Source organism: Periplaneta americana, chromosome 11, assembly GCF_040183065.1.
Source record: "Periplaneta americana isolate PAMFEO1 chromosome 11, P.americana_PAMFEO1_priV1, whole genome shotgun sequence".
NCBI lineage: Eukaryota > Metazoa > Arthropoda > Insecta > Blattodea > Blattidae > Periplaneta > Periplaneta americana.
The window spans coordinates 177,046,716-177,073,807 of record NC_091127.1 but is presented as its reverse complement, the minus strand read 5'-3'; the positions used below and the strand labels follow the sequence as shown (position 1 = coordinate 177,073,807).

Below are 27,092 nucleotides of genomic sequence, written 5' to 3'. Positions count from 1 at the left end.
ACGGAGCATAATTTCAGGTATGTATTTCCCACATGTAGACAATCAAAATAGTTCATTACAACATGTGTCCGGAAATGCTTCATTTCCGAGTTATCAGGGTGTGTTTTAGTGTGTCTGTATATTTCATATTGTTCTAGTGTGTTGAGTTTTTGGTTTTTGGGTTGTATGTGTAGGATTTCCATGTCTGTATTTATGTTATTGTATGTGTGGTTAGCATTAGTTATGTGTTCGGCATATGTAGATGTATTGTGTCCTCTGGTTATTGCTTTAATGTGTTCTTTGTAGTAGGCTCTGAGGATGGTGTTAAGAAGCACCGAAACAGCTATAAGCCACACATGCTTACACAATTAACACAAGTAAGATCGCTATTTAATCAATTATTTATATACACCAAAGAATCAAGTAGTGTAAAATACTTCAATTGGTAAAGCATAATCGCAAAAGGAGGGACTTTTCAGAGTCCCTCAAAAACTTTCGGGACAGCGTGATAGATAAGAAAAGAAATTTACATTCACTCTACTTTCTCTTCGAAATCTTGAACTCTTCTATTCCTTCGTACCTGTCGTCTCGCTTCACTTACCTTTCTTCCCACCACAATCTGAACACACGCTCTCGTCATGAAACAATACTAACAATACCATCCCATCACACCTCCTCAAACTCATCCTCTTTCACAATAGCCCTGCCAAGACTCTGGAATTCACTACCTGCTAGCATCAGGGACTGTCGAAATAAAATTGAATTCAAACGCAAACTTACTAGGCACTTGGTCAGTAATTGATTTCTTGTAAATATTTTCCTTAATCTATCACAAAATATTTCAATATCCAGTAATTTCATCACAATACAATTTTGTTATTCTAGGTTTAATTTGTAATTCAGTAAATATAAAATATTCTTTGTTTTTTTATGATAAATTATCTAGCTTTAATTAGTCAGGTAATCTTTTCGTACTTTGATTTTTATTGTAACTGTAATTGTAAATTTAATACTAATTGTAATTTTATTTGTAACTGTAATTGTAAATTTAATACTAATTGTAATTTTATTCTTCATATTATAATTGGAATCTCCTGGTAGAGGGGCAGAGAAGGCCTGACGGCCTTATCTCTACCAGGTTAAATAAATAAATACTACTAAATACTAAATTTGCCAAAATGGGACTGTCCCAGGAAAAATGAGACGAATGACCACTCTACTTAAGTGGTATTCAAATCCCGAAATATTGCCTAAAATAACAATATATCAACACATAGGCCTAGTTCTTCAAATCACAGTCTGTACCAACATGCAGTACCTACTTCGAACAGCAATGGAAAGACCTCATACATTCAATAACAACACTAATCTTTACCAATTTCTTTCAGCTTTCAAACGATCCTCTGGTTCAGGAACTGTACCACAAGAAGATGGCTCCACCGAAGAAAGGCTATTTCTCCCGCGAAATCGGTCTGCACAAGGTTCACACAGAATTGTTTGCGTTTCACACCGAAGCCATCAACGTGTACCCAATGATAGAACAAACTTTTAGTGACAAAGGAAAATGCGACCTAACTGAGATTCTGATTTTCCCAATTGAGAGGGGATACATGCCCGTGCCCTGGGGATCTCCACACAAGGAACGCATCACTTACTCGTGAGTACTGCACCATTTTTGGACAAAAAAAAACAACACAAGTTTACTGCAATATATTTGCCTATAACAGTATTCTAAACCAACGCAATAAATGTAATAATAAATCATTATACATCTTGATTACACAACTTTTAACACTATATTACTATACTCCTGAGAAATATAAAATACTAGTGGCTTCTGCAGCAAATGCTGCAAACTAAGTTCATTAGTAAAGCTCGGAACTTGGGGACTTGTGTGTCGTGTGCATGAGTAAGGTTACAGGTACAACGTACACAATGTTCACGCTGCAAGTGCTCAGGGACAGTCGTGTGTACTAAGAAAGTGGTCACATCGAATGACAGGAAGACGGACGAGGAAACTGTGTCGTGTCGAAGCCAATGACATTCAGAGAATTACAGGTAAACGGTCTGTTTGAGGAATTAGAAAATACGTGTTATTCGAATGGGTATTATAGAAGTTTCAAAATACATTTTCTAAATTTTAGGTACAGAATTTCGTGGAGGACTTCAGATATACATTATTTTCTTCGAATGGAAAGTTTATATTTTGTAAGTTGTGCCACACACAAACTAGAGGCTGGAAACGGTGAAAGACATTGCAGGCCCTTAAACCGGTGGAAAATTTGTTTACAGCCATGGAACAAGTCGTAGAGGGACACACAAATTGAAAACTATTTTCGAGAAAAATTTGGGAAATACTTATCTTTCTCAGATACCTAGCAACTACTGAAAATCGAATAGAAAACAGTAACAGTGAAAAACATTCAGTATTTTAAGTTTGTTCCCGTCACTTCATGTGAAGTGGAAGTAAGTTTCTTTCGTTTCAAATCATGTTTAACTAACAGGCGAAGAAGTTATGGGTTCGAAAATCTTCGAATGTACGTAGTCATACAATGTAATAAAATGTACAGAGCAGAAGAGTAAATTTGATATATTTCTCGTGTTTATTTTCATTCTACATATGCTGTAAAATTACGTGTTTCAACCTACCATAATACGATCAATACGTTGTTATAGCCAGAAATCACTTTTATAGCAGACCTGATTGTACCTCCGTGCTGGAAGCGGGAGTTGTTGACATAGAAGTCCAGTCGCTTAGCCACGTGGAAAGGCACAAGTCCCCAAGTTCCGAGCTTTGTTCATTAGACATTCAAATAAATATTTTTCAGATTTATTTTCAATGAAGAATACCAGACATTCTGAAAGTTATTTGCTTCCATAATAATGAAAGATACTCTCTCTCGAGCCAATACTGAAGAGAACCACGCATATAAATATCTATACCACACCGCCATTAAATATATGAAAAAGACCCAACCCCACTTGATTAATAACTATAAAAATATTTGATTTTTAATAATATTATTATCTTATGTAAGTTTTATAGCCTTCAGTAACATATACTATATAGCCGCCACTCAGTAAAATATAGAAATCAAAATCTAATTTAAGTTATTCTCTACATCTCCTTATATAACCCCAAAACGTTTCACTTTCATATCATCAATATAGCATTAATGTGTATAATTAATGAAAACCAGTCACATTACGGCATTAACTACAATAATATTTAATTTCTAATGGTAATAATGTCATCAAACCACCTCAAGTTTTGTAGTTTTTAATATCCAATACACAGCTGTATCCAGAAAATTACACACCGCAGAATTTAACCTGTAAATTATTTTTAGTAAGTTAAGTTTTTAATAACCAATTTAATTTTAGCTCTAAATATGTCAGCATTCTTGCAGATTATGGCCTTCGTGTAATATTGTTTACTGTAGTGTGTGTTTTGTTTTATTCAAAAATGCAATTAGCTAGTTCTCGAGACTGACGACAGGTGTATTTTGGAAAACAGGATAATTATGTTGAAAAATTCATATTTCACTGAAAACTACTATTTTTCCGAAAAACTTTGAGTTCCAAGCTTCAAAATGAGGGGTCGTTTATTGAAATATGTTCAGCCGTTTTCCCGTAATTTCCATTACCAGTTCAAATTATATGTATAGATATATACAGAGTGGAAGGTAAGGTAGTACATTAATTGACAGGAGCCATAGATCTCATTATTTAGAGTAAGTTTTGTCAAATAAAACAAATTATAGTACTTACGGATAGTGAGATAATTACAACTGTTTCGAAAGCGCTGACGACAATTGCAAGATGTCTCAATGCCGCATAAGTAGTACCCCACACCCCATGCAGTCAGCGACTTGAAGGGGGTGGGTTAAGTTCAACTACCTTTCACCGTGTATCTTGCAACAGATGAGGGGAGGACGGCAGCAAACAAATGTACTCAGCTTCGGTGCAATACTTCGCGAGCTAATCTGGGGATAAATTTAATTTAGTTGGTTATTTAACGACGCTGTATCAACTACAGGGTTATTTAGAGTCGGTGAGATTGGTGATGAGGCCGAGGATTCGCCTTAGATTACCTGGCATTCACCTTACGGTTGGGAAAAACCTCGGGAAAAAACCCAACCAGGTAATCAGCCCAAGCGGGGATCGAACCCGCGCCCGAGCGCAACTTCAGATCGGCAGGTAAGCGTCTTAACCGACTGAGCCACGCCGGTGGCTTCTGGGGATAAATCTTCGCACAAAAATTACCTCCGTAAACTCCGGATAGGAACGTAAGTGTTATTTGTTTAGTTTGTGTAATTTAATGCCAGAAAATGTAAATTAATAACCCGAATGAACAAAATAGCTCGTGTTCGGGCGCAGTTCAATAATGAATGCAGAATTATCAACTTACAATGCAATACACTAACAATTCAATACTAAGTATGGCGTTATAATTCTAATGTAAACAAGAAATGCGTACAGTAATAACAAGAAATAACGCGAAAATCAGGGAATTATATCCAAATTAGTGAAAACAGACATGAACAGAATCAAAGCAACGGAAATGAAATTTTTCAGGACAGCGGGATATACTCTTTTAGACCGAAAAAGGAATGAAGAAATTTTAGAACAATTAGAAGTAGAGTCAGTAGAAGAAAAAATCAGCAGATACAAATTCAATTGGCTAGATCATGTAAGAAGAATGGAAAATTCAAGAATCCCAAAACTTATGATGCAGTATAAACCTAGAGGACATCGTCGACCAGGAAGACCTTTAAGAAGACTGCTAGATGGGGCCGAAACAGCTCTACAGAGGCCTAATTCGTGAAGGATGATGATGTTTTTTTTTATTTTATTGGGTTATTTTACGACGCTGTATCAACATCTAGGTTATTTAGCGTCTGAATGATATGAAGGTGATAATGCCGGTGAAATGAGTCCGGGGTCCAGCACCGAAAGTTACCCAGCATTTGCTCGTATTGGGTTGAGGGAAAACCCCGGAAAAAACCTCAACCAGGTAACTTGCCCCGACCGGGATTCGAACCCGGGCCACCTGGTTTCGCGGCCAGAAGCGCTGACCGTTACTCCACAGCTGTGGACGGATGATGATGATGATGATTAGTGAAAACACTTAGGATTGAAGTTTCAATTACAATTAATGAAAGAATAAAACCGATGTAAATTTGTGAACAAGATGCAATTAACATTACAGTTTGTTGCTTTACGAATCACTAATTCTGGGCGTTAATAATGAAATAAAGAGTAATAAACTCTGTAAACCACATTCCACTCAGATCTTACAGGTACTGTATAAAATGTCCACCATCAGCGTGCGTGCAGCTTTCACATCTTCTAGTACAATTATGACGAACTCTGGCCAGTAGTTCTTCACTGTTCCGAATTTCTTCCGCGGCCTGGATCATGTCTAAGTACTCACGATTTGTGAACTCTGGCATCTCGTAGTTTTGAAATAAACTAAATTGTATCGCTGTATGTAAAACTGCACACTAATGCAATGTAAACATCACAACAGCAGATCAGTTGCGAGTACTAGGCAAACTGTCTGCCGTCCGGACAGCGATGCCAGATTTTTAGACCTTCTGTACGTGACTCGACAATCAATGTTTCCAATGCTTCTTCAATCGATTAATTCGAAATCTGTGAATTTTCTAATTAAAATACTGCTGTAAAGTGAACATAACAAACGTTCTCTTCGTTGTTATATAATAAATTAAACCGTATTTTAAATAGTATTCGTAAAATTCGGGATCGAAATGTCGGCATAAAAGTATTATTTCTTCAAAAACCTCGCAAAAATGAGCAAAATGGTATTAGACTTTTTTGTTCGTTGTATTTTAGCGAATCACATCCTACAATTAATGTGCTACCATACCTTCCAATTTCTCGTCTTAATGAACTAGTCAACTATAGTAGGCCAACTTTGAACCTAGTTCATTAACACGAGAAAGTAATAGGCTATATATACTATACATATTTTATACTAGCCGTACGCGTGCGCTCCGCTGCACCCGTTAGAAATAAATATAAAGTAATTACATAATTAAAGAGGACATTTGATCCAGGGAACATTCGTGTTTGATAGAAGGATAAATCGTTTATTATGTTAATTAATTTAAATTGTATTAAAAAAATTAAAATGCGATCATTTTGGTCCAGAGACCATTCATTTGGTCATAAAAATTATTTTAGGAAATACAGGAAACGAATGTACAGAATAGCCTATCAAGTTTTCTGTGCATAAGAAGCTATTTTAATCTTACCTATCCTCGACTCACTCAGAAGTTACTGTAACAACATTATAGAATTATGTCCATCTAGAGAAACTACACTTTCCATTGGTGAATTAATAATTAATTATACAAATCGGTTAATTTAGCTTCCGATATTAGCCTACATCATACAAACACAGAAACATTCTGTGTAGGCTATGTTTCATAGCTTTCTGATTGTTGTTGTCCAAGACCCCTTATAGACGAAGTCATTTGTTTTTTATTTCATTACATTGCCTTAGATGGCGTTGTTATTGTAATTTTGAAACTCATTTATCTCATTAAATATCGGTCCTATCAAAATTTTGCACAGAATAAAACTTATCGGAAATTAGTTTTAAAGAAACTTTTGTTATGTAATATTTTTCATGAAAATTAATAATAAGGGAGATATTTCGATTTATTTAATTCAAACCTCCTTATAACCCCCTTTTAAATGAAATATTTTGAATGCCATATAGCCTAAATTCTAAGTTACAACGAACTTAATTTATATTCCAGTTTTCATATAAATCGGTTCAGCCATTATCGCGTGAAAAGGTAACAAACAGACATACAAACAGAAATTAAAAAAAAAAAAAAAAGCGATGGTCCACATCTGTGGAGTAACGGTCAGCACGTCTGGCTGGGAAACCAGGTGGCCCGGGTTCGATTCCCGATCGGGACAAGTTACCTGGTTGAGGTTTTTTCCGGGGTTTTCCCTCAACCCAATATGAGCAAATGCTGGGTAACTTTAGGTGTTGGACCCCGGACTCATTTCACCGGCATTATCACCGTCATCTCATTCAGACGCTAAATAACCTAAGTTGTTGATAAAGCGTCGTAAAATAACCTACCAAAAAAAAAAGCGATTTTCGGTTTCAGGGCGGTTAATTATATATGTTAGGACCAATTATTTTTGGAAAATCGAAAATTACCAGAAAAATTTCGGCTACAGATTTATTATTAGTATAGATTCCTCAATAAATCACTAGTACCATTCGAGTGGTTATTGGTCAGTATGAACTACATGCTGATGTATAAACACTTTAACAGCCTGCCATGTCGTAAGGAGCTATTTCTGCTCCATGATAATCCATGTATTTGTTTTATTCCCAGTACCATCTCAAAAATGTATGCAATTTGTTTCTCTTCCCTCTCTACAAAAATTCCTTCTCTTAAAAGAAAGACAATGTATTCTTCAATTGAGTAGCTTAATATCAAAGACGGACATCTGTCGTCTGCATAGTTTTGATCTAGAAGCAATTTTTTAATTCACAGTGTTCTTTGTAATATTTAACACAATTTATTTTATAAATATAGTGTCAGAGTTTGCATATGGTTTCACTATAACTGGAAAAAACATGAAAAATTGTATAAAAAACCACAGCTATCTAAATTTCGATTGAGGTCAGATGTCCGTCTTTGATATTAAGCTACTCTGTAGTATACTGATCATATCTCACGAGCAACACAATACAACTACTGTTGTTTCCCCGAATTCTGCTTGCAGGTTTCGGAAGTTCATTGAAGGTGGCCTCGTGACCTACCAAAACCTGCAATGGCGAGCAGCCAAGCCTCCCTGTTCGATAGCTGATGAGATTCCAGCAGTGGCGTTCAACACAGTTTCCTTCGCTGTTTATCTACAGTTCGGTGGCGTTCTACTCGCCATTTGCATCTTCATGGCAGAACTCGTCATAGGGAACAGGTGAGGCTCACCACACCATTCCTTAGGAGCAAACAGTAGCAATATCGTCACTATGAAATCTTCAAGTCACGTGCTCGAAGGTAGCAATATGGGGAACTTTTTCATGGGATAGTGACGTCATCATCATGGAGCTTTCGTGTAATGTTCGTAGGAAAGTTGGAATACCGCATAAAACCTTGCACAACAATCGCTGTCCATCACAAATTCTGTTTGGACTCGACCGGATTTGATCCCGGCTGTCAGTCATGTAGACTGCCTTAGCTGTTCGACTAATGTTGATACCAAGTGCTTGAAATCACTAGGGTAGATATAAATTGAAGTAGGTACACGAAATAAAATTATTCATATCGTCCCTCCTCCGGCAAACTAGCGAAAGTGAAAAATTAGCGACCCTGTACTTAAGGTCTATATTATACTATTAAATAGTACAATATAGACCTTAAGTGCAGGGTCGCTTATGCCACGATGTCAAAGCGCCTGTATTACGTGCTCACACTACACGGACATCATTTTATTTTTACTTCAATTTTTATTGTACCTGAGTTTTTGAATGTACTTCGCTCCCACCCCTTCTACTAATGAAGTTCAACCGTCCTCCACACAGTTCCAAGACCGCATATACAATCATAGTAGCCTTACGGTCACAGTAAACAGTACGTTCCAAAAATATGTTCGCGTTTTCCTATGACGAAAGAGCTTTCAATATTGAATCATTTTCGCACAGGTACTGTCGTCCATTTGCCTACGTCGCATTCTGGTTTTCCCCACCAGCTTCTATTCGCCTCTCTGTAAAGGCTAGTGGCTGGGCTGTCTTAGCTCTTTTCTCAGAACATTAATTTCTGTTAGGAATTGGACGTCTACGTAATATTATACCCACACAAATTGTTTAACTAACTTAAATAAAAGGGCCTCGTTAAGTAATTAACTGTCACGTGATTTCCCTCCTTTCTACGATCCTGCGACATAACCACTTTAACGGACAGTAGATAGCATGTCTGAGTAATTTTATTTTTTTCGGGTCGGGCAGAAATGAAGATTGAATTTACAGTACGTAAGATACTCTTTTATAGAGTAGGCACAGAATTATTTCAACATGAGTTACTAGTACGAAAGACGAAACTGGTAACTGGAATTACACACATTAGAACTGAAGCTTGTATCGAAATGAACCGCCACCACTTTGAAAAATGTGTTTAAATATCCATATTATGATTATTTTTCAATTTAACTTCATTCTCTATATTGTACGCTAATGTGCTGTAGACAGTATAATATACACTGCATAATGAATACGTCCGCATGGAAAGCTCAGTTTGTGAGTAAAAACGCTCACTGTTAATACAGTACTGTATTTTGATTAAACAAAAACCTAATGAAAATTATCAAATTCAAAAGCGTGATATTTCCTAGTTTACGTAAATGGATGAACTACTTTTCTTCCCTCCTATACCTAGTAAAGTGGTTTGTTTGTATATTACGCCAGTATCATCGAACTCCAGTCGTGGAAGGGGGTAGCAACCGTTGATGCAAAGGTATAGCCAGGTTAATATCAGAAATGTTAGTAAAAATAAAATGATGTCCCTGTACTACCCTCTATGGGTACGTCGCATTGTATTCAAGTCGGCATGAAAGGAGGAGGTTAAACGAGACAAATAAAGAAAGAGAAAGTTATTATAAAACAGTAGTTCAGTGTATTATGACATACTTTGTTTCTTTCAGAGCGATATTCATGAGACGCACGAGTAAAATCAAAACTCTCTCTCGACGAGCAACAACTCAAGAGAAGAAAATGATCTACTAACACGGCCTAAGGAACGAGATATGTGGACCTCGACAATTATGGTCTTAGTTAAACGTCACCCCACTTAACTGCAATATGAACAGTACACACAAAATAGCAGCCGCACATCACCACATCAAAGCATCGAGAGCAGCACAGTGAAGTCAGTCAACTTCTGACTAGACTGTATAGTCTATAACAGTGGCCGGTAGATGCTGCAGTTATGACGTAAGAGCCAGTCAGGCCTCGAGAGCTTGGAAGAGCGAGCAGTTGAGTCGTGTTACTGTTATCACGCACCAGCGCAGTGGCGTCAGTGCAGCAATGATACGACAGATCTTGGAGATAAATTGATGGAATCACATTCCTGTATTTTGCTAGGGAATAACTACTCTGCGGTCATGATGGCAACATTCTTGGCAAATTCCCCGTCATTAAAAGAAGGCATGTTCTTTGCAATGGCTAGTGAAATCCTATATCTTAAGCCTTAAGCTTACAATTGATTCACTGAAAGTGTGTTCCCTAGCTTCACTTAACAATTTATCTTTCAATTGCTGCACTAGTACTTGTCGATATTCTCCCCCATATTTGTCATAATCATTTGTGTGGCATACAGAATAATGGCGTTGTATATTGCATTTCTTTACATGCTGAAACAGCTTGCCACAAATCAAACACTTCGTAATTCCTCCATACTCCATAACACAGTTTGATCTCGACAAAGCATTTAGCTTGGCCACGATAGTAACACAAAGTGATCGTGTGTTTCAAAAGTTGAAATATACTTTGGATACTACTCACCAAGTTAGGGCCTAGATAGTTCAATCTGTATATTGTGTAGGAATATGTCTGTTAAAAACACTTGAACTGTTTTCAAGTTTCCGAGTAGACAAAGTGTTGTAGTACTGCTTAAATCATTTATTTCTATATTTGTATATTTATAGCAGTTTCGGAGCCTCATTTACATAATGCGAACGCTTCTACAGTTGGCTGTATTATGAATTTCATATTATTATAAATATATTAAATTTGATTACAAACGAAAATATTTTGTTACATTGATTTATCATGGTTGTACAGTTTTGTTTTCGTACAAATGTATTGTAATTGTGCTGTTCCCATACTACCTCAGACGAATGGATCGCGCTCTGTCAGTGCATAGGCGCCGTACCACCACTGTTCACTTGAACCTTCTCTCCTCGCTGTGCTCAGTATGCAGAGTTTCCCGAGCAAAGAGCATGGCGGCTCCGTGGTATGACGTCACAGAGCACGGAACATGCCGGTCACTGGTCTATAAGAAAACTTCTTTGTGCGAGATCGTGCGTATTTGCTTGTTTTCCGCACAGAACCAATACGCGGTAAGTGTGAAATACCACATTCAGTATTCCCAACGTAACATACATAACAATTTCCCTCTTCTTAACGCTTAAGCGCGACATTCATTTTACTGCTTTAGGCTTTTAACATATTATTTTTAGAGACGTTTAACATAGTAATAATTATAAATTGGAAACTTATCACTGCAATTTCACCTAAATTGCAATGTTAATTATTGTTTTTAAATATTTTAAAAAATTAAGTAAAGTCTACTACTCCACGAAACTTACTGCATTCGTGATACAAGTAACATTAAGGAAGCCGTGAAAAAATCAACAAGATTCCAGATGCCGATGTTATTACTGCAATATGTTATATAAATAATATTGTTAAAATATTAAAATGAAAAATAAATCATTACATAACCTTACTGTTTGTTTTAAGTTCGCATTTATAGACTGGGGGAAAAAAAAGACAGACGTATATCACGGCCTGCTGGAGTATAGTAAACACAGAAAACATTTTAAAGCAACAATGTTGAAGATAGATATTTTGGTTTTCCGAAGTTGCCGTCATTAAACAGAAACCAACATGGAGATTTCATTGCAACTAATTAGAAATTCCTCTTTCAGGTATGTAATAAACGATCCTCGCACAAAATAATGTACGATACACGAGCGGTATGTTTGTTTTCATGTTCTCGGAAATTAAAAAAGCTCAACTACGTTTCGCTTTTTCAATCTTTTCCTCGAACATGAAAACGTCAACATACCGCTCATGTAACGCATATTACTATTACGGCGTATCATTACGATTGGTATATGGTTGTTTACCGTGTTGTACAATTCCTTTCACTTTGTCACTTGAAAAAGATTATTATTATTATTATTATTATTATTATTATTATTATTATTATTATTATTTACCTACTTAAAAATTTAGACTACGATATAAACATAGCATTGCAGTGCATTAATCTTATTATTCCTCTGAGAAGCATGGACCCATTCCGAGGCTCTACGCCTGTCTGTAAATTTTTTTGTTAAAATATTAGACAATCCTGTGTAGGGCTACGTGAAGGTCTTGTAACCCATCTTTATCTTTGCTTTATAAAGCAATGTTTGTGAGATTCATGCTTTTTTTTTCTTGCGTTACTGGATTCAGTTTTACTAAATCATTTAATACTGACATATGATTTAACAGCGCTTCCTAAATATTTTATCGTACGATAATTACAGATCTAACATAAATAGTACATTATGCAACGAGCCTATAATGATAGTAATTAAGAAGCGAGTATGGATGTTTATGAAACGAGCGCAAGCGAGTTTCATAATTTTCATACGAGCTTCTTAATTACCATTATAGGCGAGTTTCATACGACTTTTTATGCTCGACCATATTTCTAACTTGAAATTATTCATTTTATTTGTATCTAACTGACCTTGAGCAATACCTCGTAAATTGTGAGATGTGCTCAGACGCGAAAGTATTGATTTTTTCCGAGGAACAGATGTCCACATTGACCTTGATAGCTTATAAGTACCTACAGAGTAAACTAAGTATTAACTTTGATATAACATTGAAATTAAATTAGACATTGAAAAACGAGATGACAAATTGAATTTATTTGAATATTATTTACAATTAACGCTAATTATTATAGCAACAGAACAAACCTTCTGTGACAGTATTGGATTTCCAGCCTCCGTGTCTTTTCGCTAATTCTATTTCGATTGCATCTCCGAGAATAATCGATACTTGCGGCTTTATAACGGTACAAAGCTGACTTGTCATTGGTTGAACACCTGTAAGCTGACTTGTCATTGGCTGAACACCTGTACTTTAATGAGTAGGTGTACTTTAATGACATGCATTAAAGGACTGCTACCGGGTGTATAATTACTACATTTCGGCATGGTCGAGCATAAAATATAAAACGGTACTAGGAACATCACGTTTTAAAGAAATGATCCATATAAAATTTCCAATCTGTAGATAAAATATAAACCCAAAAAATGAATAATGTGGGAAGTTTAAGAAAATATCGCAATAACACGATAAACAATTCTAACCTCTTCGTAACCGTATGATGCTGTTTGTCTGATCCACGTTCTTTGTAATTATGGTGAAGAATATGATGATGGTTAATTACAAACAAAGAAATGAAGATTTATTATTCAGTAATCACCGAAGCGTACAAACTTTTCTAATATAGGGATGATTCACGGCTTATGACTCGCGCTTTAGGAATCAGTTTTTTAGACCATTTTGAGCATAAAATGTCAACGCCAGACAGTGCAATTCGCACTCCCATTAAAATAGTGTCGTAACTCGAAAATTGTGATTCATAAAGATATGTTATTTCCTAGTAAAATATTGCTGTAAAAATATTTTAATAAATAGGTACCAAAACTTTAATAACTTACCATTTTATTATCATATCTGCAACTAGTAAGACAATGTTGGAAATAATTTACGAAAGTAACATGTGGTTTTTGGCGACATACGACAGTATTTTACTGGAATTGCGAAATGCACGCACTTCGATTTTTTCTGTAACTTGCAGAACAGTGCTGGAAGAGTTACGTATTCAAAGCTTACAGGTAAGTCTTGAGTGAAACACAAAGATTGAGGTTGATTGGTATGAATATAAGTTTGTGTACCAAGTGCTGTAATATATATATATATATATATATATATATATATATATATATATATATATATCTGTATTTTAAACATTATTTTAACTGTTTTCACATCAAATTGTAACTTATCTAGTTTAGATTATCAATACCTGAGAAAAGATAATAAACATAGCAATACGGCAACTGTAAGAACACATGGGTGGTGTAGTGTAGTGAAGATCTATAGCTTAATTTATTATCTTTGCATAGTCGAATTCAGCAAACAATTGCATATCATTTAAGCATCAAACATATGGAGTGTATTTGTTCTATGCTAAGTAAATTATAGTCAAATAAAAGTATCAACTATTAAATACTGTGTTGAAAAATATTATCTTCCAATCACTATGCCTAGAAAGTTTCATCCTATGTCAACATTGGGGCATTTACAACTTAATAAAACTTATGCTGTTGCAACGGAACACGAACTAACAAAAGTAAGTCCCGACGACATATTGGGCCGTATTCATAGACATTCTTAGCGCGGGCTTCCGGTGGATGATCAGCGAACTAACGTTTTTCGTATTCATAAACCAGAGTTTGAGATATGATATGATATGAATCCTGTACAAGTAACCAGTCTATAGCCAGGGCTAGTTTAGCACGCTCGTAGCGCGGACTAGCGAAATGTCTATGAATAACACCCATTATTTCTACAGCTATCCTACATCTAGAACACTGACTTGTAAATTTCATTTCAGCTGAATCTCAGTCGAAGTGATGTTCTCGAAGTTGTTTCTTGATCTTAAGAAACAAGATCACAAGAAATGACACCAAGCAAGAAATATGTTCACTTCTTTAATCATGGTTCAAGTAATTTGCGAACGATGGAGCAGTCTGGTATCTTGGTAGAGAACCAATATTACAGTTGGCATAGTCCGATAACGTGTTTCAAAATAGAAGGTAAAACTTTAGAAATGAATTATATATGTAAGCTATTAGAAAGCGTCTGACAGGTAGTATCCACTGATCAAATCAAGGAAAAGAGAAGCATAACATACTTACTTACTGGCTTTTAAGGAACCCGGAGGTTCATTGCCGCCCTCACATAAGCCTGCCATTGGTCCCTATCCTGAACAAGATTAATCCAGTCTCTACCATCATATCCCACCTCCCTCTAATCCATTTTAATATTACCTTCCCATCTACGTCTCGGCCTCCCCAAAGGTCTTTTTCCCTCCGGCCTCCCAACTAACACTCTATATGCATTTCTGGATTCGCCCATACGTGCTGCATGCCCTGCCCATCTGGATTTAATGTTCCTAACTATGTCAGGTGAAGAATACAATGCGTGCAGTTCTGCGTTGTGTAACTTTCTCCATTCTCCTGTAACTTCATCCCTCTTAGCCCCAAATATTTTCCTAAGCATCTTATTCTCAAACACCCTTAACCTATGTTCCTCTCTCAAAGTGAGAGTCCAAGTTTCACAACCATAAAGAACAACCGGTAATATAACTGTTTTATAAATTCTAACTTTCAGATTTTTTGACAACAGACTAGATGACTAAAGCTTCTCAACCGAATAATAACAGGCATTTCCCAAACATAGTCCTAAATATTAATATCTGAGGATGTTGAGTCTTGCCCTCCTCTTACTGATTGTGCCATATAAGCCTACTCAAGTGTTCAGCCCTCTTATTTGAGCTCTTTGTCCATTTATTATTAGTTGCGTCACTTCTATCATGCAGCAATCCAAAGATTTATTATTTTTGCAATCATCAGTTTCTTTATCAGATTACAAGGTTGCAGGAATCGGTATGAGGCTCTTTTAGGTGGACAGCAGTGAAGGTTTGTTTGCAGTTTAATTAGTCAACATTAATAATGGGAAGCTTATTCTTCCAAAGGGAAATGGAAAATATGAGTATCCTTTACCCTTTAGCCAATAAAGGAAATAGGATCCTTGTGTTGCCTACATCAAAAAAATACTGAGCATTCTGTATGGAATCCCAAAGCTTTTCCTGTGACTTCCAGAAACAGATGCTGAAGGAACAGGACCTATAAAAACGCTTACGTTTTACCTGTAAATGATTTAAATTCCTAGAAATGATGAGAGGTCTTGGAAACTAAGATTAAAATGTTAGTATTTAGTATTTATTTATTTAACCTGGTAGAGATAAGGCCGTCAGGCCTACTTTGCCCCTCTACCAGGGGATTACAACTATAATATGAACAATAAAATTACAATTAATTTTACAATTACAATTACAATAAAAATTTAAGCACGACAAGATTACCTGATTAATGAAAGCTAGATATTTTATCATAGAAGTTAAGAACAAAGAATATTTTTGTATTTACTGAATTACAAATTAAACCTAGAATAACAAAATTCTATAGTGATGAAATTACCGGATATTGAAATATTTTGTGATAGATTAAGAGAACTATTTACAAGAAACCATGTCTGAACGAGTCTCAATTACTGACCAAGTGTCTAGTAAGTTTGCGTTTGAATTCAGTTTTATTTCCACAGTCCCTGATGCTAGCAGGTAGTAAATTCCAGAGTCTTGGCAGGGCTATTGTGAAAGAGGATGAGTATGAGGAGGTGCGATGGGATGGTATTGTTAGTATTGTTTCATGGCGAGAGCGTGTGTTCAGATTGTGGTGGGAAGAAAGGTAAGTGAAGCGAGACGACAGGTACGAAGGAATAGAAGAGTTCAAGATTTCGAAGAGAAGGAGGAGTGAATGTAAATTTCTTTTCTTATCTAGTTTAAGCCAACCTATTGCTTCCAGGGATGGAGTAATATGGTCATATTTACGAACATTGCTTACAAAACGTACACACAAATTATGAGCACGTTGAAGTTTCGTTTTGTTGTCGCTGGAAAGGTCAGTCAGTAAAATGTCAGCAGAGTCAAAATAGGGAAATACAAGCGTCTGCACCAGGGACTTTATTAAGCAAGAGGGAAGATGAACATTTATCCTTTTTAGCACATGGATAATAGAATATACTTTTCTGCAGGTTTCTGTGATTTGCATGTCCCAGTTGTTAGTTTGAATCTTTGGATAAACGAGGGCTAATAAAAGCAAAAAAAGAAAAAAAAAAAAAAGAAAAACAATGCACTAATATAAGAGGAATTAACTTCATCATCATTTGCCACAAATGCATGTTCTAGAACTTAAATAAAGCTATGAACAGCGTAGAAAATCTCAGTGAGAAAACCTTGAAAACATTTCGTTGAGAACATTTTTTTTAAATTATCAAATAACACTTTAATATCTAACTTAAAATATATATTTATACAAAAATGAAGATACAACAATTTCCTAATTTGGAACTGTTCATCAAGTTACGTTGCAGGTATCATGTAAATTTCAAGTGAATATTTTTAATGGCGCCAGAGTTATTTCATTTTTAAGACTGAAAAATATAGAAAATTTTGTTTTGCAGAAATTACAAATGGATTTTCTACAGTTAAACGTCCCGAGAGCGAGCATGACCACATGCTAAGAGATCAGCTACTTGGCGTCATCATGATGCGGTTTTCTTTAATGATATTTAGGGGAGAGTCGGGTAGTATCGGACAGTGCGTTTCTTTCATCTACCACCATATGGTAGTACCTGAATGACATGGTTACGTTTCTCTATGCGACATCACAGAAACGTAACCATGTCAATCAGGTACTATCATCGTGTGGTAGATGAAAGAAACTCACTGTCCGATATTACCCGATGTCCGATACTACCCGACTCTCCCCTACATAGATGAAACGATGTTTTATTTATAAAAAAATTGTCATAAGTGATCAAGTTCTATTATTTTATATAGGTTGTGCTCATAATTGTACCAACAACATAGAAGTGGGTGGTATTATTCAACATTAACAGTTGACAGAAGTTATAAATGCAACTTCTCACAGAAGTTTCTTAGATTTAAGTTCTTTAACAGTTGGTGCGGTTCGCTGCAGAAGTAGAGTCTGTAAATTCACACTTCAGATTATTTTTCTCTCATAGGCGCTCAATTAGTGGATCTGCACGATTCACATGCTTGATTTTTGTGTAGAGGATAAGTACGACACAAAGAGAATGTTAAGAGGGCAGATTTATGTTCCTGGTGACATTGTGTCACAGAGGCATAGCCTGATAAAGCAGTTCCATGACAGCTTTCATATCCGATGCCGTAATTCCAAATTTTGGCATTAAGTATGCACGTTCCGTAATAAATCTAGCTCTATTAAAGTATTCACGATGTTCATGGCGTATCATGCGTGTATTGTGCGTCACGCTAGGAATACGCCTACCCGTCAATGCGAAACGAGCAATTAACCATCTTCTGTCCTGTCCTTGGAATCGACATTAACTTACTTTTTCCACATTCTCCGAAATAAGCAAAGTCGCATATACAGAGTGATTTACGAGGAAATGTAAAAAATTTAGGATAAGATATCTTAGGTCATTTTGAATGAAAAAGTTCATATGAACATAGGTCCGTTTTCGAACGATGGCGGAGCTAGATGCATTTTTTTGGTGAAACGTCTCGCCCCAATGTGAATCAGACGTTACCCTATGCTGCTGACGCGAGACAAGATCACCGATGAATGACGTAACATTGGAATCTGCATTGTGAGCGATGTAGATAAGAGAAGAGAAAAAAACCGGGTGGTGGGGCATTACAAATGTCACAACAAATACGCTATCACTTATCGGTCCACAGCAGTTCAGTCAGCTACGGTACAGTAGTTATACAGGTGCAGTTATCGGAAGTGTTAAGTTGTGTTTTCCACGATGCCTTATATGTTTTCGACTACAGAATACGCCGATATTGTATATGTTTATGGTTTGTGCGATGGAAGTACTTTGCATGCCGTCGCTGAATATTAACGACGCTTTCCGAACAGAAGGGTACCAAATCTAAGAGTATTTACTGTCTATGGGGTTGGGTGAAAGACTTGGTATAACAAATGAAGGGGAAAACGAGGGAAGCGCTAATCGACCGTATTTTGGATGCGGCATAAAGACAGCCACGTGCAACTCTCCCGAGCGACCAGCGCGATTCACGCCCGAGCGCAACAGTGCATTGGAGCAGGAGGAGGTGCCTGTGAAAACGTGCGAAAACATCGACCCCGACTTCTAGAATATTAGGTATGTATGCATACGTGAATATAAACTTTAAATTTGTCCGTTATCTGTTAGTACAACGGAATCTCAGAAGTTTTTATGAAATCAAAGAGCCATATCTCCGTAACCGTTCGAAAACGGACCTATATTCATATGAACTTTTTCACTCAGAATGACTTCAGAATTCACTCCTAAATTTTTTACCTTTCCTCGTGAATCACCCTGTATATACAGTACTATACTAATGGGAACCGCACGAACTATTCGCCTAAACATAGCAGGGCACTCCGTTAATGTGTCACTTATCTCAAGACATGCTGATTCTTCCAGCGAAAGTAAAAAAAAATATTGCAACCAAGATGATAATAATAATAATTACAATCCTAATGATGTGGTGATGTTGCTGGCTGTAGTGGGGAGACGGTAGTTATGCTGATTATGATGATTATATAATTTAATAAAGAAGTCATAAAAGTATATATGAGAAAGGCCCGGTTTCTTCAACCTTTGTTAAATTATAACAGTGTGTTATTCCATTTTAACTGTAAACTTAACAGCTGAAGCATTTCTTCAACTACTGTTAGTACTAGCAGGCTGTTAAAACCTATGTTAATTTAACTGCCCAATTTCATGCAGTTAAATCATTTAACTCTCTGTTAGTATAGAAGTATTCAATATGGCTGGTGCGTTAGATGCTGAACTTTTATATCTTGATTATTTAGAAAATGATATCCATGAATACATAAACAGAGCGGATGATTTCTGTGATTTGACAGACTATAAGTTCATACAAATGTATAGGCTATTTTCTGCCAAGCCTCACTTTTCGCTTTCAACTTAGATCCGTTTGTTTATTCTCAATAATTGGTTTATACTGCGAAATAATTTCCAGTAGAAGGTTTCTTTCGAACGAAGAGAAATTAGTCCCACGATTTCTGTTTGTTCCAGTGTTTTCCATTTCATAACAGCAATACCAATACGCCGCTCCACGCTATTGTGATACAGACGAGGAAAGAAGCAGAAATCAAACCTGAGAGAATAGAAAGACTTCTATCCTCTCTGAATCAAACAACGGAAACAAGCGAGAATCGCAATTGTCAGAGTTCAGAAAACAGAAGTGAACTCCAGAATCTCTGGTCTTAATAGAGAGTTAACAAACAGAATGTTAAAATGTGAAATGTAAAGTTGAAGAAACGGAATATTTTTAACAGCAATTCATACTTTTAACTTACAGTTAATTAACGCTATGTTAGGTTAATTTTAACAAAGGTTGAAGAAACCGGGCCAAAGTGAAGTTATCGGTTGTCTTCATAGCAAGTATTTAAGATATGATAAAAGTTTACAATGAAAACAATACACATCAACGTATATTTCTCTTTGTAATTATTTTAACATGGTGAAAGTTTTTAAAGTGTTCAATTATTAAAATTTTATCACGTTTTAACTACGGGGTGAATAGAGTGTAGAGAAACCCCACCACAGCGAACCGAGCTGCAGGCAGACTGCCCTCAGCGAACAGCTTGCTGTTGGTGATACACGGCGCAGTATCAGCAATTCGACACACCACAAACCACCAATTGTAAAATGTTAGTAAACATAATATGATAAAATATAATTTACTCACCAAAAAAAAAAAAAAAAAAAAAAAAAAATTAATGCTGAAACTGCCTTCTTTTTCAAATATTTGTCGTACCAGTTCAAGAAGTAACGCATTACGTGCTACAGTCCCGTTCACAAATGAAGGCGATGTTTTCCTGGATGCTATTTTTTCAGTTTTTCTAGGACAGCTAGGTTATGTGGATAACTTTTATACAGTTTGTATTTTTTTTTAGCTTCTGAATTTTTATTTATTTATTCTGGTGTAGTTAAGGCCATCAGGCCTTCTCTTCCACAACACCAGGGATACAAATACAATAATAGAAATAAACAGAAAAAAAAATACACTATATACAAAATAAAGCTACACAAGAAATAAAGAGAGAGAGAGAAACACTATAAACAAAGTAAAGCCAACCTGTGTATAAAAATATACACAGGTTGCAGTCACACAAACTTTAAATGAGTGATTAAGTATCATAATTAATTGTATCCTAACTAATTAACTAACATAAACAAGAAACTTGCAATTTTAATCTAGATTAAAAAACAAAAAGAAAAAAAACACAAATCAATACTTCTAGCAATACCTAAAAACATTAACTAAGACAAAATTTTCCAATTTAATTTTGAGTTGTGATGAAGTCCGGCTGTCTCTGACGTCATTAGGTAACGAATTCCAGAGGCGAGGTATTTCTACAGTGTAGGAAGATTAGTATAAAGACGTTCTATGATGAGGGATAGAAAGAAGTGCTTGATGTCGGTTTCGAAGAGTTGTAAGAAATTGAAAGCGCGAAAACAGATAATTCGGAGTAGAAGTATGCATGATTCTAAACAGAAGAGACAGTGAATGTATTGCACTTCGTTCCTTCAGACGCACCCATGAAAGTAACTGGAGGGAAGGCGTTATATGGTCAAATTTACGAGTATTTCAGATGAATCGTATGCACACATTATGAACACGTTGTAGTCTCTGAGCTAAGAATGAACTTACATTAGTTAGCAAGGAATCGCAATAATCAAAATGGGGCATTACAAGCGTCTGAATAAGATTCTTTTTTAGACTAAGTGGTAGAAATTCTTTCATATGAAACAAGCAGTGAAGTTGAGAAAATATTTTTTTTTGCAAATGTGTGTTACTTGAGTGTTCCAATTTAGATCGCTATCCATAAAAATGCCAAGACTTTTAACTGTTTCACTGTATTTAACAATAATCCCATTCAATATTATATGTGGTATAGTACTACTATCAAGAGTGCTTCGTAGACGACTATGTCCCATTACGATTCCTTGCGATTTCTCTGGATTTAACCTTAATCCAAATTTGTGTGTCCACAGTGAAATCGAATTCAAGTCTTCGTTTATTTTAGAATAACTCTTCTCGGGTTCTCAGCCAGGTGAGTTGGAGATTAGCTTCCATGCTTTCGACGGCTAGCTCTGCCATCTTCTTTAGGGATGAAGTGATGTGGGACCACGTCTAGCCGGTATATATGCAAAAGCAGGGCTTCCCGTTGCGGGCCAATCAGGAGCTAGTACCTAGTCCCGACCGCCAGGCGCATTCTGATTGGTGGACGCGGCAGCCAATCAGGAGCTACTTGCTGGTCCCGACTGTCTGCCGTGTGCTGGTGGGCTAAGCGTATTGATGGCAGGTTTCCATGCTGTACTCAAGCCAACGGGCTGATAGTTAGACACTATCCCATTCTGGCGGCCTTAACTCCTGACAACCTGAGGGTAGGACTTACCATGTATAAGGCCCTCATTCGCTCTGTCATTACCTATGCCGCACCCGCATGGGGGTTTGCGGCAGTGTCCCATCTCCGTAAACTCCAAGTTGTCCAAAACCAGGTGATTCGACTCATTACCCATCTCCCCCGAGTCGCCTCGAGAAGAAAGTTCCATGATGAACTAGAGTTGCCAACCATAGACGAGTTCATTGCTCGACTGGCTAGGAACCTGTATGCGGAAGCTCGTGCTAACCCCAACCCGCTCATATCTGGCCTCGGCCAGTATGATCCTAGGTTACGGCGTAGACACCAGACAGGTCCATTAGCTATACTATTGAGACAGGAGGACAGGGAGGCTGGCGTTACTCCCAGGTTTTGGTAGCCACGACTCAACTCCATGAGACTCCTTGGATAGTGCAACCGCTGTAAAATGACCTTGTCTTAACTGGGCTAAACAAAATCCCTCCATAACATTATCTACTTTTGTTGATCAATGGAAATCTAATAGAGCCAATTGGCTAGTATATATCCATCGATTCATAGAGTCATTCAACCTAAGAGCCAACTGGCTAGTCTCTGATATTGAGACAACTCATCCTGCCTAAGGTTTTTCCGTGGTTTTCCTAAGGCGCTAAGACAAATGTCGGGATGAGCCCTAAAAGAAATGGGCCACGGACCTGCACTCATATCCCCATGAATCTCCCTAATTAACAATTACATCTCTCCCCCCTCTTCGCAATTGAGCTATCATATAGCCAAATGGCTGGTCTCGAAATTGAGACAAATCAACAAGGCTCATGACCTCCTACATAATAGCCAAATTGGCTAGTCTCTTATATGAGACAACTCATCCTGCCTAAGGTATTCCGTGGTTTTCCTCAGGCGTAAGACAAATGTCGGGATGAGCCCTATAAGAAATGGGCCACGGACCTATATGCCCTTCCCCATATATACTCACCTTTATTATAAATTATGTATGCCCTAGTTCAGATAATATTAATAGTCTATTAAACATACGAGGTCACTCAATAAGTCGCAAATTGAAAGGACAGGGACCTCTCAAATTGCAGCTTAGATTTCACGGCGCTTCTTCCGACGGCCTTCACCTGCTTTGTCATCGAACAACAGATGACGGCGTCTTGCCATCCTAACGGCAAACACCAGCCAACTCCTCGCCCCGTTCCGTGATCAATTGATCAATCTCAGCCCCCCTCGCGTATGTGGTACCTAAGAGGTTACGTCCAATTTCGGCTTCCCCTTCAAAATTTTCTAGAGCTCCTTCAGGGGAGCAGCGTAAACCGGAGTGAGACTAGTGGCCAACAGGCTTGGAGCTCACATATTTAGTTTTGTACAGCCCCCAACCCCTTGCAAGGACGCGTTTTGCGTACCTTTTAAATTTTCCTCCCAATTCTCCTTCGATTTTTCGATTCGATTTCGCTGTACTCAGCTGTAGACCCCCGTCTCTGTTGAAATTATTGCCATCTAGCTGGATTTCGATGTCTTCCTTGATAACTAAGTCCCAGTAACCTGATGTCTTGTCCAAGATGGTGGTGGCGCCGAAATCTATCTTGTGACCAGTTTCTAGGCTGTGTTGGGCTACTGCAGACTTATCAGGGTAATATAGTCTTATGCTGCGTTGATGTTCCTTGCAGCGTTCCATAATAGTTCGTCCCGTCTGCCCGATGTAGCATTTCCCACACTCACAAGGTACTCTGTAGACACCAGGTGTCCTAAGACCAAGGTCGTCCTTAACTGGTCTCAGCAAGTTCTGGATCTTTGTGGGCGGCTTATGGATGGTTTATTATGTTTACTGCGTCACTAGTCTCGTCAGGGTGGAAATGCAATGAAATATTTTAGAATTTCCTAGAGATAAAGGTCGCAAGGGGTTACACAGGGCTGATATCCTCGATTACTCTATAAAGTTCGTCTAACATAGCCGGGATTTTACGTGCTGTTGCAGAATCCTTTTGGAGAGGGAGCCAAATTTTGCCTTTTCCCCTAATTCGTATGTCTGAACAACACAAACATACTAAGTGTACATAGTGCATGCCAACTGAAAATAGCATACGGAAAAACATCGCATCCATTTCTCAAACAACGTTGCAGCCAGTTTCACCACCTTTTTTCTTAATTTGGTTGAGTAAACGACATTCATTTCTTACAGTTAGTAACATTCTACATGAGCAGTTTGTAGTGTGACGCATCATGGATGGAAAGCTAGCTGCGCAAGTGGAGTCTACGAGCAGCTCGGCGATTTCACTGCAATCTATTCACCCAGTATATATACGACATTTCACTAAGCCAAATATTCTAATAATAATAATTATCGTCAACATCATAATCACGATCTCTTTCCAAGGATTGTGTTACTTGTGTTTCACATTCACTCTTTTGGGGATTATGAACCAACTCTAGATATTCGCAAAAACCTCCAGACTATAATGATGCAACACACTATAGGAACAACATAAAGGAAACTTAGTTCCTCGCTTTATGACAACAACACAATCTTAATTTCTCTGCCAACATTTTCTGTCCTTTTCACAAAGTTTATTTTGTTAAATTAATTTGCTATTTCAAATTACATCATCTTTAAAATCAAATGCTGGAAACAGAAAACGGATGTAGGTAAATTTTCATTTTTAAATAGAACTATAAATGATTGGAATGACCTACCTGCAGCGGTCTTTGATGGCTGTCCTTCTTTAAGGAGATTCAAGAATAACTTAAAAAGTTGTGTATAAAGTGCAAATTAAAATTAAGGTGACATTTAACATTTAATTTTTTAAGGTGACATATATTTATTTAGCCTGACGAGTTACTCCCCTGGTTTGAATTGTAAATTATTTAAAAATAGCGTGTAAGAGGGCCTTAGACTAGAAATGTTTAGCATAAATGTAGTTCTGAAGTATGCATAAGGGTGTAATTATCTGACTTATTTGAACTGTTGTATCAGTGAAGAGCGTCAATGAAATGTGTTCTATAGTGTCAGTGAAATGTGTTATACAGTGTCAGTGAAATGTGTCCTAAAGTGTCAGTGAAATGCGTCATAGTGCCACTACAGTGAGTGAGATGAGAGTAAAGTGAAAGACTATTGAAACTTATGTAGGGCCTATACATATGTAGGTTGTATTGTAAAATTAGGTATTTTATGTTTTATTATTAATTGTAATTATTGTGTTAAATTGTATTGTGTATTCTTATTGTATTGTGTATTGTATAATTGTATTCTGTATTGTATAATTGTATTATGTATTGTAAATTTTATTGTGTAATGTTTATGATTTTATTATGTATTGTTTATCATTTTATTGTGTATTGTTTATATTGTGTATACCACTGCCACCGGGTGCTTGCCCACTTGCAGTGTAAATAAATACATACATACATACATACATACATACATACATACATACATAATGCACAGTACGTAACGTGTGCTATTAAATTTCTGTTACACTCATTTGTATCTCTTTCTGTCTTAAATTACGAGAATCCCATTCTGATATTTGTTCATACAAAGGGAATATATAAACGGATTTAAACTTTGTAGCGACACTGCGAGTCATGGATTCGAACATGTCAAATGTCATCATTATCCACAATGAAAAGATCTTGACAGTGATAATACCATAATCTAATGTAAGATGGGACTAAGTACTGCGATTTGAATACCAATATGCGTCAGTATAGAGTAGTCGTAGCTCTCTTTTGCCCGCAAGATGGGCTGGTCCTGCGCAAATATGCTCTTCATTCTACGAGAAGAACCAAGACAAAGGAATATATAAATGAGATAATTGACACAAATTTCGTAGTCACCACAGACACTCTGCTGCCGGAAGTGTGTTATACCTAGCGATGAAGCTATCTTTGGTGTTACTAGTAGTCACTTCTCTCTATTTCTTCGTAACTGCGTCTCTAAACAGAAACGTAATACGATTCATTGACGACTATTGTACATACCAGGAAGTCCGAGTCATTACGGCTTTTACGTGTTCTAAGTATGGTAAATAATTATCTTATTTAGTCATTTGATTCCGAAATTAATCACTTTCCTATTATATACATCATACAAGAAAAAAAAATTCTGAGGTTCCAAGTGACTTTTAAGTGAATACACATTTCCACCACCCCTGATACAAAGAGGTGTTTTGTCTGCGTATAGATTTTCGCCTGAAATTTAGTCATATTTTTTGTTCGTACGCAAAGTTTAACAATCATTTCATCCAGAAAATATGTATATTAGGTAGGAGTACCAAAAGAAAGAAGTAACACAAGAATATTTGGAACTCTTGTGTCAAAATTGCACGAAAAATCATTAATCAACATGGTACCTAACTAGCTACGTTCTTTATCATTGCAAACTGCCTCCCAGTGGAGGTAGACTCTTACAGTAAGCCTCAGTATAGCGACATATGAGTTACAAATATAAACACAGAGTAGAATGAGAAAGAAATTGATATACTGTATTATATATATATATATATATATATATATATATGCTAAAATCTAATTAAAATATATCTTAAGAGTGCAAATGATTATTATACTGTATTATACAGGGTGTTTCAAAAATACGGGGCATAATTTCAGGTATGTATTTCCCACACGTAGACAATCAAAATAGTTCATTACAACATGTGTCCGGAAATGCTTTATTTCCGAGTTATGGCCTTCACAACATTGAAATTCACCGGAACGTTTTTCTTTCCGCAAGTCGTTGCCGTCAAAGGAGACATTAAGAGGGCACTCTGACAGTTCATTCCGAGGCGAAGGTTACATTCAGTGTTGTGTAGGCGTTAGACTGTGCGACATGTATTCAAATCAAGAGCTGGCAGAGATACACTTCATGTACGGCAAGGCGGACAGCAATGCTGCGCTGGCTCGTCGTTTGTACCAGGAGAGGTACCCACAGCGACAATGTCCACATCGGAAGACATTTGTACGTCTCCATTATCGTCTGTGCGAGTATGGAA

At 36.8% G+C, this 27,092-nt stretch overlaps 2 protein-coding genes across 4 annotated transcripts in view; one reads left to right on the top strand and one right to left on the bottom strand.

The window, feature by feature from the left end:
* The window catches only part of LOC138709638 (facilitated trehalose transporter Tret1-2 homolog), a 614,214-nt gene that overhangs the window by 271,316 nt on the left and 315,806 nt on the right, over positions 1-27,092 (bottom strand). The window lies entirely within an intron of this gene.
* Positions 1,296-11,203, top strand: LOC138708659 (uncharacterized). Its single transcript, XM_069838745.1, has 3 exons — positions 1,296-1,636; positions 7,762-7,956; positions 9,676-11,203. The coding sequence occupies exons 1-3, from the start codon at positions 1,410-1,412 to the stop codon at positions 9,755-9,757; spliced, it is 504 nt and encodes a 167-aa protein (XP_069694846.1). The 5' UTR covers positions 1,296-1,409; the 3' UTR covers positions 9,758-11,203.